Source organism: Polypterus senegalus, chromosome 3, assembly GCF_016835505.1.
Source record: "Polypterus senegalus isolate Bchr_013 chromosome 3, ASM1683550v1, whole genome shotgun sequence".
NCBI lineage: Eukaryota > Metazoa > Chordata > Cladistia > Polypteriformes > Polypteridae > Polypterus > Polypterus senegalus.
The window spans coordinates 162,342,733-162,359,378 of record NC_053156.1 but is presented as its reverse complement, the minus strand read 5'-3'; the positions used below and the strand labels follow the sequence as shown (position 1 = coordinate 162,359,378).

At 37.2% G+C, this 16,646-nt stretch overlaps 1 protein-coding gene across 1 annotated transcript; it reads left to right on the top strand.

The window, feature by feature from the left end:
- The first annotated feature begins 1,535 nt into the window (after positions 1 to 1,535).
- rdh14a (retinol dehydrogenase 14a) lies at positions 1,536 to 7,944 on the top strand. Its single transcript, XM_039748172.1, has 2 exons — positions 1,536 to 1,956; positions 6,639 to 7,944. The coding sequence occupies exons 1-2, from the start codon at positions 1,603 to 1,605 to the stop codon at positions 7,254 to 7,256; spliced, it is 972 nt and encodes a 323-aa protein (XP_039604106.1). The 5' UTR covers positions 1,536 to 1,602; the 3' UTR covers positions 7,257 to 7,944.
- The last annotated feature ends 8,702 nt before the right edge of the window (positions 7,945 to 16,646 follow it).

The following is a 16,646-nucleotide window of genomic DNA, read 5'->3' as shown; positions in this document are numbered from 1 at the left end:
CTCAGCTGTCCCCGGCAACCACTTCCAACTCCATGCAACACCATACAGATTCTTTAAACATTCAGGGTGGTCTTTATCTGCTGATGTGCAGCTGGCGTCCTGAGTGCTATGTTACCAGGTGATGCAACAGGGAAATTGAGCCCCGTGCTGTCAAATGGTGTAGTAGAGCTGCACTTCTGTGCAGTGATATGTCCATTATATGTGAGCATGTAAATCGACATTGTGGAACTGCAAATGCAGTGGCCTCTTGGCTGTCTTTATTCCTGAAGTGATGCTGCAACTGATGTTTCAGATAAAACATGTCAGCTTCAACAACATTTATTTATATAGCACATTTTCATACAAATTATGTAGTTCAAAGTGCTTTACAAGATGAAGAAAGAAAAAAAAGTTTAAAGTAAGATTAGGCAATACTAAGTAACAAGGAATTAAGTAAGGTCCGATGGCCAGGAAAACAGACTGCTCCTTCTCAGCTGCTTTGTAATGCCACTATGATTTGCTTCATTCTTTACTTGAAGAGCCTCACTCCCAGCTTTGCCTCACATCGCTTAACTGGGGAGAATAAGAACACAGTCTGGTGTACTTTCCCCAGTTCCATGAGCCAATCAAGGCCAGAATTTTCTCAGAAGCTCCCCGGCAACTATGCATTAAGGCCAATCGACTTTAGCAGATGGAAATCAGGAATGTGCAACTTGTAAGCTGTGATAAACATATGGACAAAGTGTAGCAACATTTATATGTTTACATATTTATCCTTAGCACTATTTAAACTAACATGTTTGTAAACAATAAATATATGCACACACATACACACAAAGTATGTTTTGTATAACCACATCCTCAAAACCACTTAATCCAATTAAGTGTTACCCAAGTTTGCCAGATCCCGAGGTTATGTTGACTCCCCACCTCGTCCAATCAGAAAACATAAAAATAACAACCATGTCAGCTAAAAAATAGCATTTTTGTGGTCCTTCTGCATTTGAAGATATGTATTAGACAATGAGTTTAGTTTACTTGTTATTTTCACACACACACACACAATCAGTCCTTTAATGCGTTGCTTTTTAAAAAAAAAAATCAAGATTGTCCACACATTGCACCCAAAATGGAGGGGCGCCGGGATTGGCTCAGACCTGGAAACCCCCCAGTATAGCTCCCTAGTCATAACAGCGCACTGTCAGATCATGCTTTACACAGAACAGACACACACACACACACACACAATGCAGCGCTATAGATCCTATTCATAATTATAATAAAGCCCATCTATTTTTACTTTTTTAAACAATTAAACTTAATATGCTAATACCACCTCAATAAAATCATAAATTACATTATGACCAAACACAGGATCAAATATTATCAAATTGATTTACATTGCTCCATTGAATGGATTTAGTTACAACGTGTAAGGTCTCTGATTCTCTAACTATGCTTGTTTTGACGACAGCTGATCTGAACGCCGCAATTTTAAACGAAATAGGCTCATGAGATATCGCATAGTATTTATACGTTCGCGAGATGGGTTTTTTTCGCAAAGGATTTTGGGAGTTGTAGTTATTTTGATACTTGCTTTCGTGTCAGGAATATTATAACTTCATGTCGGCCGCAGTGTTTTTTGCCGCGGTGTTAGGCGGTGGGTTTATAATAATTGCTCGCCGTTTTTTCAACAGGGCATCTAAATCCCAAATAATGTCTTTTTCCAAAGGCATAATGCGTGGAAAAACAGTTCTTGTTACGGGGGCAAACAGTGGTATCGGCAAGGCCACTGCATGCGAACTCTTGAAGCTGCACGCCAGGGTGATCATGGCTTGCCGGGATAAGTCGAGAGCTGAACAGGCTGCTACAGAGCTGCTTCAGGAGGTCGGTCCAGATAGAGGCGAAATAGTAATAAAACACCTGGATCTTGCATCGTTAAAGTCTGTCCATAACTTCTGTGAGGAAATAATCAAGGTACTCAATGCAGCTACACATTTGATTTATAGTAGGCTTGCAGAAACTGCCTGTAACGTAACAGTGTTTCCGATGTGGATTGGTGGATATAATGTGCTTGTGTATATAATTAATGGTAGGAATCTACGTTAGTGGCGATACATAGAGCAATTCAGGTGTCGGCAAAAAGGCCAGTCGGTTATTTTATATAGCACTTTGTAGAGGAAAGGAGTTGCAACATAATATCAAACTGATATACTCCAGTATTAAAACATTAAACAAGACATTTAAAGAGATATTGCTCCTAAAAAATATTTTTATATGCTATTCACTCCGTATGGTTTGGCAGAGAAAAAAATGCCTCACATGTTTTCATGAAATATGGAGATAACGTTTCTGATAAAATGGGAACCTATGGTGATCCCAACACTGGACAACAGTAAACAATATCAAAAATGTCACGTTACTCGTGTCGAGTAATCCACTTGTCAAGCTGTCTAGACACATGCTTACAATAGTCCATTTTTTGCTAAATTATTGCTAAACAAATACCTCGGGAAAATAAAATAATCCACAAATAGGTAGCCCGGGCACATGGACTTCTACCAAAACCCCTCATTCACTGGTAAAGAGTCCAAATCTTCAATTCAAAATTGCAACCCAATGTAAACATTACCTACTTTAAAATTATTCTGCACAAGTTTACATTTATTTGACACTGTAATTGTGTTTCTTATAAGTATGTATGATACCTAATCTGTCAAAAAGTACCTTTATTTTATCCAGTACACTGTTATTTTTTTTTGGGAGCACCAACGCAGAGTGCTTCACAAGTGCATGGCTAGACCACAATAAACTAAACAGTCACCCATACATATTGTGTTAGATTTGCTGTTTTATTTCAGATGAAAATGTAAAGATGGACCCAAGTACAGAATATCACTATTTATGCTTGTAATGTTTTTACAGAATATTGAGTGATTCTTGATCAACACATCACATTACCTGTGTACATAATCTTTTGTATAATTTTCTGCTAGGTGTTTCTTGTTGTATTGTTAGCTTACACTGTAACATGTTCACATGTGTATAAGAGCATTCAAGGCAAGCAGACACTGTGCAAACCATTGGTGAGACTCTGCAGAATCCCGAGACATACAAAGAAGCCGACCATGGCAAGAATGTTATATATTATTGTCAGTGTTGAAGGATGGTCATCACCAGGGAGCAGTGTAGCAAATGTGGAAAAATGGGTGCCCTGGATTAGTTACTCAAGCGTTTTAGTCAGTAAGGTGCTCAATTAAAATATATGTATATGGACCCCTGTCAAATATTATGCTGTGAGGCCGGCTCATCTGGGATATATTCACAGATCTTGGCCATAGAGTGGTTTTTGGGGGGGTTTGGGGGAGTACAAGAATCCTGATATTACCAAATGGAACTGTGGGGAGACAGGCAGCTGTAGACATTTCAAAGAACATTCCTTAAGTGGTCCTGTACAAAACCCTGTATCTAATTATGGGCAAAGGATTTCAAGCTGCCTCGCCTTAAGAGGCTAGTTGAATGTTGGAGTCAGGAGGAGAGTTTGGATCAGATGTTTGACTATTGGGATTGACAGTGACAGTGAGAGTGAGAGTGTTGATAATCAGGAGCACCTTACTTTACTGTGTAGCCCCAATGGCCATATAGTGGATTTCCTATTTAATAAGGACGAGAAGAGCCTGTTGATGCTTATTAATTTGCCTTTGTTTACTTAGTATTGTAATTATTGCCACTATTTTACTGCCCCTCTTCTTATTGGTCTAATAAACATTTTATTTTGATTTTCTTTCCTCCTTGGCATTTTTGTGCATTTAGGGACATTTGCATGAGTACTCCAGTTGTTTGCAACACTTTAAGAGTCAGTTGGCCTAGGCAGAACACAAATTCAGTTAGAATGAAAACCTGGGCATAGACAAATAAATTTCTAATATCGACCTGTCAGCTGCAGATAATACTAGAATATGTTTTTCTTTTTTTCTTGCACAATTATCTCTGAAGTCACACTGGAAAGATTCTTCAAAGTGCAGCCGTAAGAGTATCACAGTCCTTTTACAGAAGACATTATACACCTTCTAAAACAAATAAGTTGAAAAAGACTTGTCAAAGCTTTTAGAAGAAACCAAGAGTCTGGTAATGTTATTGGGACATAAGCTTGATGTGCCTATGAACTGCCTGGCAGAGGATTTTATACTGCATTCATTTAGGTTACTATCCCAGTACGTGAGGGGTAAATCACAAAATTCTTTATTTGAATGTGTATACTGGTTTACATGAAAATAAACATTGTAAATTCTGGCATTCTTCATTATTTTGACTTTTTTATCTAATATATTAATTGCTTGTTTATGAATATTAATGTTGACTTAACTATCCAAATACATATAGAGAACACAGTATGTTTATGTACTACTGTGCATATTACCATTCATGTATATGTTACAGGTAAAGCGTGAAAATTGGATGAACCTAACATAAATTTGCTTTATCAAAAGATTACCCGGTAAAGTTAGAAACTCGTATTGTATTCTGGCTTTACCCAAGTCTGCTGGATAATGCAAGCAATGTTAAAGACAGGGCTGTGGGGTCGGTAGATAAATGCTCCGACTCCGACTCCTTAGTTTCTAAATCTTCCGACTCCGACTCCTCTGTATGTATATACTATGTTAATGTATTTTCTACATCCATTGAAGGAAAGGAAGGCAACATACATGTCATTTCACCACAGAACTACTGGCTAGGAAGCCAACACGCCAGATTAAAGACAAACACAATGAAAACAAGGTTTTGTTTTTAAATAAGTGTCTGTAAATGTATGGGGGGCTTTAGGCTAGGTTCACAGTTCCCTGTAACAGTGGAACACGACACAATGGAAAGCGGTGCCGCACCTTACCTGTGCATTACATCCCATATAGTGACGCATACAGTCAATGAAAAGCATGCTTCATGGTTACTTGACATGTTCGTTTTGTGGTAACATTATGCACTGCATGTATTGGGCTTTATTCTTACAGCAGAGAAGTAGTTCATTATGACTGTTTGTGAATTGGGACATTTCAACTTACTTTTTTAATTCCCATTTAAATTTAATAGGAGTCGGAGTCGGTTAACTTTTTGCCGACTCCGACTCCAGGTACCCAAAATTGTCTCCGACTCCTCAACTCCGACTCCACAGCCATGGTTAAAGAAACGTTAAGTTTATCCAATTTTCAGGCCTCACCCGTAACATATACAAAACTACATAACTGATTTACCAATTTATTAGGCACACCTACCTAACATCTTGTCAGACTGGGATTTGTACTTGGGACAACCTGATTTGCAAAGCCATGAATTTAGCTTGGTAGCAAAAGTGGGGAATGACAAAGTAGCTGGTGGGGAATTTCAACTTTGAATATTTAATTTGTTCTCATTTTATTTTTCTTTGTTCATGAAAAAATAGAGATCACATTTCTTTTATATATAGTTATGATTTCTTTTTCTTTAAACTACATGCCCCCAAACGTCCTGTATACTTCTAGTTTTTAATTATAATTGACCTTATAATTGTTTAAAGAATCAGATTAATTTAATTAAAATTGGGTGGTTCTGAGAGAGCATCACTATTTTTCTAACAATAATAATACTGGTAAATGATTTTATATCTATTTTCCAAATGTTAGTTTTCAATACAATAGAATTGTGGCATTTGTACAAAGCTTAACCAAAACAAAATCCCCAAACTGGGAGGAATTAAGCTTGACACTGTTTAAAGATAACATTTGTGACTGTGAAGGCATTATTGGACACTTGGTAGTTCGCTGCAACCAAGAACAAATTATTCTTGCTGTGTTGTCCATGATTACACTTAGACCTGAATCACATCTCTGTGTATGCATTAATTTAACTGCAATTTTTGCGGACATTTTGCTGACTTGCATTTTTAATGCACATAGGTGTTCATGCATTCATTCCACATGTGTGTGCCTTTTATTTTTTTGTTTATGTAAAGTTCAGTAGTGGAAACAAAAATAAAACAATACATTATTTTCCTCTCACAGGCAGACATGTTAATGAGTCATGTTAAATATTGTGCAGTGTACTGATGGTATGATACCCACTTTGCCTATTTATTATGGCCATTTGCAGTCCTAAAGATGTATCAAAAGACCATTTAGTGTACATCTCACCATGGTGCCTGGAGCAGCTATGTGAGCAGCCTCATCTGCAGAGAACAAGAAAAAGAGTGTATTAAGGAATGACAAGGGGAATCTTTCTGTGTAGTGTATTTTCCTGTAGAGAAAGCATTAACATGTCAGAGGATGTGTCTTATTGCATCTGCTTGCAGAAAATATGCAGTATGTCACATTCATAAAACATGCTGCACTATATGAACAGGAGCCATGCGACTGCAGAAATATCAGCGTGAGAAAGCGTAAACATACCCTGAGGACTGCAATCAATTTGAAAGGCAATTCAGTAATAGCAGATGCTAGTGTTATTTTAAAAGTGTCATTTACAGTAGATAGATTGCATTCAGAAATGCAATTCAACTTAGAGGATAATTCTAACTAAACTTATTAACCTTTGATTGTCAATTATACCTGAACACAAATGTATTTAATGTGGTTAGTAATACAAAAAGTTCAATTAGACAATGCAATAATTAATTCTTTTTATTACAGGAAGAATCAAGACTGGATGTTTTAATCAACAATGCTGGAGTGTTCCAGTGTCCGTACGCTAAAACAGAAGATGGTTTTGAGATGCAATTTGGAGTCAATCATTTAGGTCATTTTCTTTTAACCAATCTTCTTTTGGACCTTCTGAAAGCATCTTCTCCCAGCAGGATTATAGTAGTGTCCTCAAAACTTTACAAATATGGGGAAATCAATTTTGATGACTTGAACAGTGAACAGAATTACAACAAAGGTTTTGCATATAGCAGGAGTAAGCTTGCCAATTTACTGTTCACACATGAGCTAGCAAAATGCTTAGAAGACACTGGAGTAACTGTAAACTCCCTGACTCCTGGAATAGTTAAAACAAATCTTGGTCAACATATAAATATTCCATTCTTAGTAAAGCCATTCTTTAACTTAGCCACATGGGCCTTCTTTAAAACACCTTTAGAAGGAGCTCAGTGCTCTGTCTACTTGGCTTGCTCTTCAGATGTAGAAGGTGTTTCTGGGAAATGTTTTGCTAATTGTAAAGAAGAAGAATTACTGCCTAAAGCAACAGATGATGATGTAGCAAAGAAACTGTGGGATATTAGTGAAGTTATGGTTGGACTGACAAAATAAATGCACAGTTCTTTGCAGAGTCTGACAAGTTGAACCAAGTATGGTGTGCATTTTTTTGCACATTCGTTAACGCCATCTGCGACCATCCAGGGTTTAATTTCTGTGTGATGAACGATTTGAGCTGTTGATAGTGCTATTTTTTTTAACTGGTACTTTATTTTTCAATGTAAGATAATTGTGTCCATTCTTCCAGAGAAGCTATAAATAATCTGGAGGTTGGTAGAAAACACCCTTTGTGATAAACAGGGGCAGGCCATTTTTAAGCTTAACTTATGAGAAAATGTTGGTTGTTTTCTTAGTAAATGGGTTAAACACAGCTGTTGTAACTTTTGCACATTGGTAATTATGCCTTCAAAAAGGCATCTATGATTCATTTTTGTCCTTGTTCCATACAAACAGGACATTTTAAGCACAGATTTAATCTGTTGGCCACACACCCTGCCAGCCATTTTCTCCAAATTGGAAATGTTTGGTTTGTGATTGTTTGGTACAGTGCTTCCTTTGGCATCAACACAGAAGATCCGAACTAAATGTTGTTTTTGTATTTAAATCCCCATGGCACTGAAACATTTTGATTCACTGATCAGAGCGTTGCCGAACACACTAGATTTACAATGATATATTATGGAGCAGTCTCTTTAAAAAGTACATTGATGACTAAATATGTGATTAAAGATTTAAGAATTACTTTCTTTTTTTCTGCTGGTTTTTTTTTCTCACCTGTCACTTTTGTTAGTTGCTCTTTTATGGTACATTTGAATAGTTAATTCCTAAATACTTAAATCATGTATTTGTAGAGTCATTTTCTTCTGTTTGAAATTGATTTTGTATTTACTAAATTATTTTTATGATTATAATTTTTATAATCACCTTTGAAAGTGCTGTACAGACAATATCAGTGTGGATGTTGTTGTAATAAATGATAACATTCATCCATCCATTTTTAATCCAGTTGTCCAGTTTAGGGCCATAACGTGGTAGGCCATAACGTGAACATGAGACCAGCTTAGACTTTGATGTACCTTTAGCTACCTTTTCCTTCTCTTTCTGACCCCTTGGTCTCCTGCTTATGCTTTTAATATACAATCATGGCCGAAATTATCGGCACCCCTGGAATTTTCCCAGAAAATGCACCATTTCTCCCAGAAAATTGTTGCAATTACTATGTTTTGGTATACATGTGTTTATTTCCTTTATGTGCATTGGAACAACACAAAAAACAGAGAAAAAAAGCCAAATCTGACACACAAAACTCAAAAACCGGGCTGGACAAAATTATTGGCACCCTCAACTTATTTTTTCTTAAGGTCATGCAACCAAATATTAACTGAAATCAAGCTTGTTACACCTCTCAACTGGAATTTCCGACCACTCTTCTTTTGCAAACTGCTCAAGGTCTCTCAGATTTGAAGGGCACCTTCTCCCAACAGCAATTTTAAGATCTCTCCATAAGTGTTCAATCGGATTTAGATCTGAACTCATTGCTGACCACTTCAGAACTCTCCAGCGCTTTGTCTTCAACCATTTCTGGGTGCTTTTAGAGGTATGTTTGGGGTCATTGTCCTGCTGGAACACCCATGACCTCTGACACAGACCCAGCTTTCTGACACTGGGCCCTACATTGCGCCCCAATATCTTTTGGTAGTCTACAGATTTCATGATGCCTTGCACACAGTCAAGGCATCCAGTGCCAGAGGCAGCAAAACATCCCCAAAACATCTTAGAACCTCCACCATGTTTGACTGTAAGTACTGTGTTCTTTTCTTCGTAGGCCTCATTCCGTTTTCTCTAAACAGTAGAATGATGAGCTTTATCAAAAAGTTCTACCTTGGTCTCATCTGTCCACAAGATGTTCGCTCAAAAAGATTTTGGCTTCCTCAAGCACATTTTGGCAAAACTCCAGTCTGGCTTTTTTATGTTTCTGTGTCAGCAGTGGGGTTCTCCTGGCTCTCCTGCCATAGTGTTTCATTTCATTCAGATGTCGACGGATAGTTCAAGCTGACACTGTTGCACCCTGAGTCTGCAGAACAGCTTGGATATGTATTGAAGTTGATTGGGGCTGTTTATCCACCATTTGGACTATCCTTCATTGCAGTCTTTTATCAATGTTTCTCTTGCGTCCACGGAGATTAGCTACAGTGCCATGTGTTATGAACTTTTTGATTATGTTGCACACAGCAGACGAAGGAACTTGAAGATCTCTGGAGATGGACTTGTAGTCTTGAGATTGTTGATATTTTTCCACAATTTTTGTTCTCAAGTCCTCAGACAATTCTCTGCTCTTCTTTTTGTTCTCCATGCTTAGTGTGGCACACTCAGACACACAACAGAAAGGTTGAGTCAACTTTTCTCCATTTTAACTGGCTTCAGGTCTGATTGTTATATTGCCACAACCTGTTTCTTGCCACAGGTGAGTAAAGGTGCCAATAATTTTGTCCGGCCCATTTTTGGAGTTCTGTGTGACATGATGACAGATTTGGCTTTTCTTCTGTTTTTTTGTGTTGTTCCAATGCACATAAAGGAAATAACCCTGTATATCAAAACATTTGTAATTGCAACAATTTTCTGGGAGAAATGGTGCATTTTTCGGGAAAATTCCAGGGGTGCCGATAATTTCGGCCATGACTGTACTTGTAATGAAATCCTCCCAGGTTGACTAAATACCGTCTATCTTGAATAGAGAATAAAGAAGCTAAATAACACCATTTTAAGCGGCGTACCATTAAAGACATCCATCTTTTACAACAGATAAGACCAAAATCACCATGTTTTTTTGAATCTGGTGTTGCAAGGAGATAGAACCTAAGCCAGTCAGCTCAATTCACCAAGTTAAAATACAGTAGGTGCTGTTTGGAATGCCAGCCAGTCAAAGAGCAGTCTCACAATCACACACACACTTGTATATGGCTGTGTCAACAGTCAATCAAACAGCATGTACTTGAACAGTGTACAGGAAACAGAGAAGCTCAAGTGAACATTAAGAGAATACAATGCCACACTGAAGAGGACCTAGCAGTTTCCAAATACAGTAAGGCAGAAGGGCCACCTATTATGCTAACATGTTCTTTGTGTCAAATATCACTCTCTATAAAGGCTGGTTTGTAAGCATTGCCAGCTTCCACTTATACACTAGTGATTTTTATTTTAAAAAATCCTACTGTTTATAATATTTACAATATACAGTTTTGCTTAATTAAGCATTGTATAGTTTCAGCATTTATTGCCTGTCATTCATGTCATATTCTTCAGGTTATCAGAAAAAATGTTTTAGAGCAGGCCTTTCCCAGGTAGTCCTTTCACAAGACTGGTACAATCTAATGATTTCCTCTTACCTAACAGTACTGTAGATATCGACACTCTGCACAATGCATTGGAAAGGTAGGAATGAAAAGAAAAGTATTTTTCAAAGTCCATGTTATGATCTACTATTGTAAGCTTGGCCCATCTTTCTTTCACATGACCTCCTGCCCTACATTATAACTTATGCATCATTTTTTTTCCCTTCTTTGGAAGCCAGGGACTACATTTTGGCAGTTAAGTTGGGAAAGAGGCTAAAGACTAAAATATTTGTGTTTATTAGTTTCTAAATGAATTGGCATTTTAAAGCGTGTACTGAATATAATTTTTTTTATTTTCACTCGCTTGATGTGTGGCAATTAAAGTAATTTCTGGTTGTTATACTTTATTAAGTACAACAAAACATTTCCCCGTGTACATTTAATTTTGTGAAAGTAATTAGTAAAGGTATCCATCCATGTGTTACAAGAGCTGGAATCCCATGAGGTTCAGTAGCAGTAAATACAATAATAACATTCAGACTTAAAGCTGCATATTATAAAAAAGACATGGTTTGAAAATACAAATTACATTAAATGCAATATGTGGAAAAATTATTTATTAACTAAACATACAGTGCTGCTTGATTATGAATAAAGCCTGACAGTTAATCAGTGCCTCAGGTTCAGTCTGCGGAGCAGCAGTGACTGCAGGTTTTTGTTCCAGCCTAATTTCATAATTAGAAGACACATACTGTATTGCTTATGCAACATTTGTGATTAATTTGAATTAACTTGCTTGTAAAGATTCCTGACCCCTGCGTGATTCATTTAGTTTTAAAGAACTGCATTTACTTTCTTTAAGTACTTCTTATTTTTTTAACCAGCTGCCAATTGTCAATGAGATGTAAATTTCAATGGAGCTCACCATCTAACTTGGAACCATTAACACCTGTCTGTGCTCATTATAAAGTATCTGTTTTAATAAAAATATTTGGAAAGAAATGGAAAAGAATGAGGATTACTAATCTGCTCTGGTCTGTAAATAATTTGAATGATATTCTCAGACAAGGAAAATCTACCTAAATAAAAGGGTAAGTGTCATAAGTGTCTGTCTGGGTGTCCATCCAGTTATGTCTCTGACATTTCAACAGATGGTGCATTTGTGCTTTTACAAATCCCATACCAAATGGTATATAACACAGACATATGCATTGCATCTTTTGCACCAGCAGATGGCACATTACAAACATTTATAATAATACATTTTATTACTACAAATGTTTGTGACGTGTCATCTGGTGAAATATCTGGTGACAACTACAATGCATTGCAAAATACATTCCAATAGATGGTGAAAATGCAAACGTTAATGCTCAGGTCTACAGTGATTACTTAGATTTCAAACTATCTTAAGGACAACTACTCTAAAGTATAAGAATGACCTGACATAGTAGAAAGAATGTTATAAAATTAAATAAGTTATTAGCAAAGATTGGCTTCTAATTAAGAAAGAAAAACTGGAACAAAAAACCTGCAGCCACTGAAGCCGTCAAGGACAGAACTTGAGAACCCCTGTTGTAGACCCTTGCCTGTTACATTTTTACTATGAGTAAAAGAATGCAAGCCTAGATAATCTGAGGCAGTCTTGAGAACTGGACATTTCAATAAGCATTTTGTGTAATGAGTGGAGGTCTGCTACTTATAAAATACATTTCTCATCAAATTTTGTGAAGCACAGTGTAATTCAACTACAAATTGTACGATAGATAGATAGATTATCTAAAATGTGCCTAGGTCAAGACTGTCATGGTACTGTCAGAGATGTTAAATTAGCAGGCCACATAAGCAGGGAATAAGGGACCAGGAGGTGGAAACATAAACAACATTTCACACTCAAAACCAGAAGATCAAATTGTCAGCAATAATCGTAATCAATAAGTTCACAGCAAAGTTTTGAGAGCTAATCACTAATCACAAGAATGCATGTTCAAGTTTGTTTAAATATTCACGCTCTTGGACATACTGTAGAGAAGCATTGGCCAACCACTTCTAAATCATTGCGTAAATGACATCAAGTGTTGTGACTTTTGGCACATGCTCCCTAGCAACTAGATGTTGTGTCACTGTAACAGGTGGTGTCCACAAAAAACAAAGTTGTGATGTGGAGAATTATAAAACCTCCCATGAAATGTTTTTTTTTCTTTCTTAAATGTTTTGACACATCAAGATTTGATCTTCATTTGAACACTATCTTTAGAAAAAGGTGATATAAGTGAAAAAATAACAATGAAAATTTGACTTCGCAATAATTTATTCAGTGAAAAATTAACAGATATACCATTTCCATCCATCCATTTCCAAACCCGCTGAATCCAAACACAGGGTCACAGGGATCTTCTGGAGCCAATCCCAGCCAACACAGGGAACAAGGCAGGAATCCAATCCTGGGCAGGGTGCCAACCCACTGCAGAACACACACAAACACACCCAGCACACACTAGGGCCAATTTAGAATGTGTTTGGCTGTCATTTAATGAAGAAAAGAATCAATTCAGAAGACTTAATTCTTAAAAACAGGGCTATTAAAATAGAGGGAAAAGAAGTTAATTAGCAGTGAAAACTGGACACTGATTAGGAAAAGGGTTAGAAAGAAAACCTGCACCCACTGCCTCCATGCCTGGGGCCTCATGTATTAACAGTGCATATGCACAGAAATGTTGCGTAAGAATGTTTCCACATTCAAATCGTGATGTATAAAACCTAAACTTGGCATAAAGCTACACACATTTCCACGGTAGCTTATACCCTGTCGTACGCAAGTTCTCCGCTCAGTTTTGCAGACTGGCAGCACCCAGTGTCAAAGCAATGCTACTGTTCCTGTGTGGTTATCCTTTCTTTTCCTGACACGGCTTTATAAATACACTGAAATTAACCACATATTGTTTATTAGTTTAATGCATCTGATTGTAATTAACCAGTAACAATATAATGATCCATGGAATGGTCAAACTATTCCAAATACCATAGCTGCTTTAGCGTTGTTACTCTCACTGCACTTTATTTTACTTTTTTCAGCTGCTTCCGTTAGGGGTTGCCACAGCGGATCATCTTTTTCCATATTACTCTCACTGCACCACTCGGAGCAGCTGATCAGAAAGAGAATTATCGGTATACAGCATCAAGCACACGCTGCCTCAGCCATGCTTCCTATTTGAACTGCTTCTCACACGGCAAACGCTTCAAACCTTTCCTGTACGGACCTTGCGGTTCAGAAAGAGTTTCATCCCAAAAGCTCTAAACGCACTCCATCAAGTGCTCCTTGTAGAACTGTTTGTACTTATTTGTACAATCACCTCACTGTAAACTTGCACTACAGTTATAATATTGCACAGCCTGAGCCACTTTATAAAGCGTGTATTTACATATGATGACGATATCATTTTTAAGATGAAATGCAGCAAAATATGTTTATTATATTATACAGATAAAACTTTAACTTCATTTAAATAATCTATATTGTTAATAATTAAAGGTTGTTCCTGCCTCACACTGTATGCTTCACTGGGACTGACGTGAAGGATAGAATAATTAAACATGTACTACGAAGATATTTGAATGTTCCTTAAACGTTTTGAAGAATCGAGGCTCTAAGCTTACAGATGGCTTCACATCTATTACAGAGCTGATTGTGTGGCGATCGGTTACTTTGAGAAAGAAAAGCAAGGACAGGAATTGGAGGTTAGTACGTTTGAAAGAGACAGTACTGCAGGGGCGGCCACGCCAATATATATTGAATATAAAACAGAAAGAGAAAATAACGACACAGCTAAAAAACGCAGCGGCAAATTTCAACAAAAGTTAAACGCTTGTGTCATGAGCACGAGGTGGCTATGCAGTGTCCACAGCGGACGTGGCCATCCGCCATGCATAAGATACCATATTGACATTGGCGGGGAAGGGGCCACCGATTCTTTCTCTGCCCAGGGCCACCATGAGACTAGGGCCGCCCATGAGTACTGCTGCAATAAATAATTTCATTGAAGGTCGTGCACAATCACTGTGCCGTGAAACAAATGTTTAATAACGTGCTTTAACTCCTATCACCATGAAAATGATATCACGTATACATCTCAGTATTTTAGTTATTCAGAGGGTTGTAATATCACAAATGTAATGGATTCTGTGTCCTGTCGGAGGAAGAGAGCCGGTTTAAGAAGCAAGTAGTGATTCACACACATAGAGCACAAAAAAAGGTCATGAAGCATTTAACGTGCTACTTTAATTACGATGTGATTTGAGAAACTGGTTAATTAAACGATTTTAAGATGAAGTTTATGATGTTCTACTTTAATGACAATATAAACTACATGATTAAAGTGGAAATTTTGAAACTGACATTTCGTGCTTTTTCCCACAGTGTGGCTTTTTTTTTCTCTGTACCCTAATAAGCTTTCATATGACTCTCAGACAGTGGGCTACGACTCGCCTTTTCACGGCAACTTTGATATCTGACAACTTTTTTTTTTATTTCCGGCACTGTGCGACTTTGTGAACTTGAGCTTTCAAGTTTCTCCAACACGCAATGTCACCCGATCAACTTCCTTTTGTTGATTATACCACTGTTTAAATCAACAAATAGTATGTTTTTCCTTTGCCTCCACTTGGTATGGTCTTCTATTTTCCCCTGTACTTTTCCCATTGTCTTTTCACAGAAGGCTGAGCCTTAAGGGCTATTTATATTGGTTTGCATATTCAAAGAGGCGCAATTCTGGGAGGAGTTGGGGCGGGACAGCATGCATGTTATAGTGTGAGTTCTATGCGCGGCGTTATGCATGAGGCCCCTGGAGTTTGACACCTGTGATATAGTGCCTTACATACTCTATCTATTATATAGTGCCTTATATACACAAGTTATACAGCATATCTATCTATTATATAGTGCTTTACATTATCATTCTATTATATCGTGCCTTATATACACTATCTATCTATCTATCAAACTAAATTGATGGATGTTTTCATGAATCCTTAACTTTGCATTGTATGCTGATGAATTTGAAATGAAAATGTTTCATTCAGACAGATAACTAACCTTAAATTCAAACTACTTTTTTACACACAAAGTTTATACACCCATTTGTGTGTAAGTATATAGGTGAAGCCCTTAATACATGACACATTTCGGTGATGAGTGTTGAGTGGATGTTTTCTTTCCGTTTAGGCTCCATTAATGTATCTGTGTCACTCAAACGGTGAAGGAAAATGTCGTTCAATTTGAATTTACAAACTTTTAAATTCCATTTAATTTGATTTACAGTTTGTCATATATACTATGCAAAAGTCATGAACGCCAACACATTCTAATTAATTAAAGCCTTAAGATAGCTAATTTAAAACAAATGATGCTGATATAGAATTTTTTTTCCTAATGGAAGGCACTGAGACTCATTTTCCAAAGTAACGTCCATCACAGTCTTAAATAATTAATGACCACCTTAACAACTGCATCAGGTTTCAATTTATGTGTGGTTGTCATATTTGGCAGCTCTTCTGAAATACTGTGTGGAAAAGCACCGATAGAGTTTTCAACCACAGTGTGAAAAACCATTGTGTGTCATGTGCTGCTAACATCTGTCATAAATAGTTTTGCTCACATGTGAAAGGAAAATGAACCAATCCACCCCCCTAAAGTTTGTTTCCAAATTAACCTGGTTCAGTTCAACAAAAAACAAACTGAGTAGAAAAAGGAGCCCATGGAGAGCAGTTTATGGAACAAACACCCACAGCGGGGTCTGTTGCTAGGAACAATTCATAGAGCTGACACTGCCAATAAATAGGAGTAAAATCATGGATATGAAGCATTTTCATTTTATTTTTTTTAAATACGCCGGCCCCTGCACCCCTGACGTTTTTTCTTTAATTGGAATATTTTTTGAATCATTTAGAAAGCAGCATTATAGATGTAAATGATCCATAATCAATTCCAGCAGTGCAGAAATCAATCTGTCCAGGGACCCACAAAATAGGTGGTCTTGGCTTGTTAAGTAAATTGGAATCGGCTTGTGTTTTTGAATAAATATGTCATTATATACTGGGCTTTTTCTTAAGTATT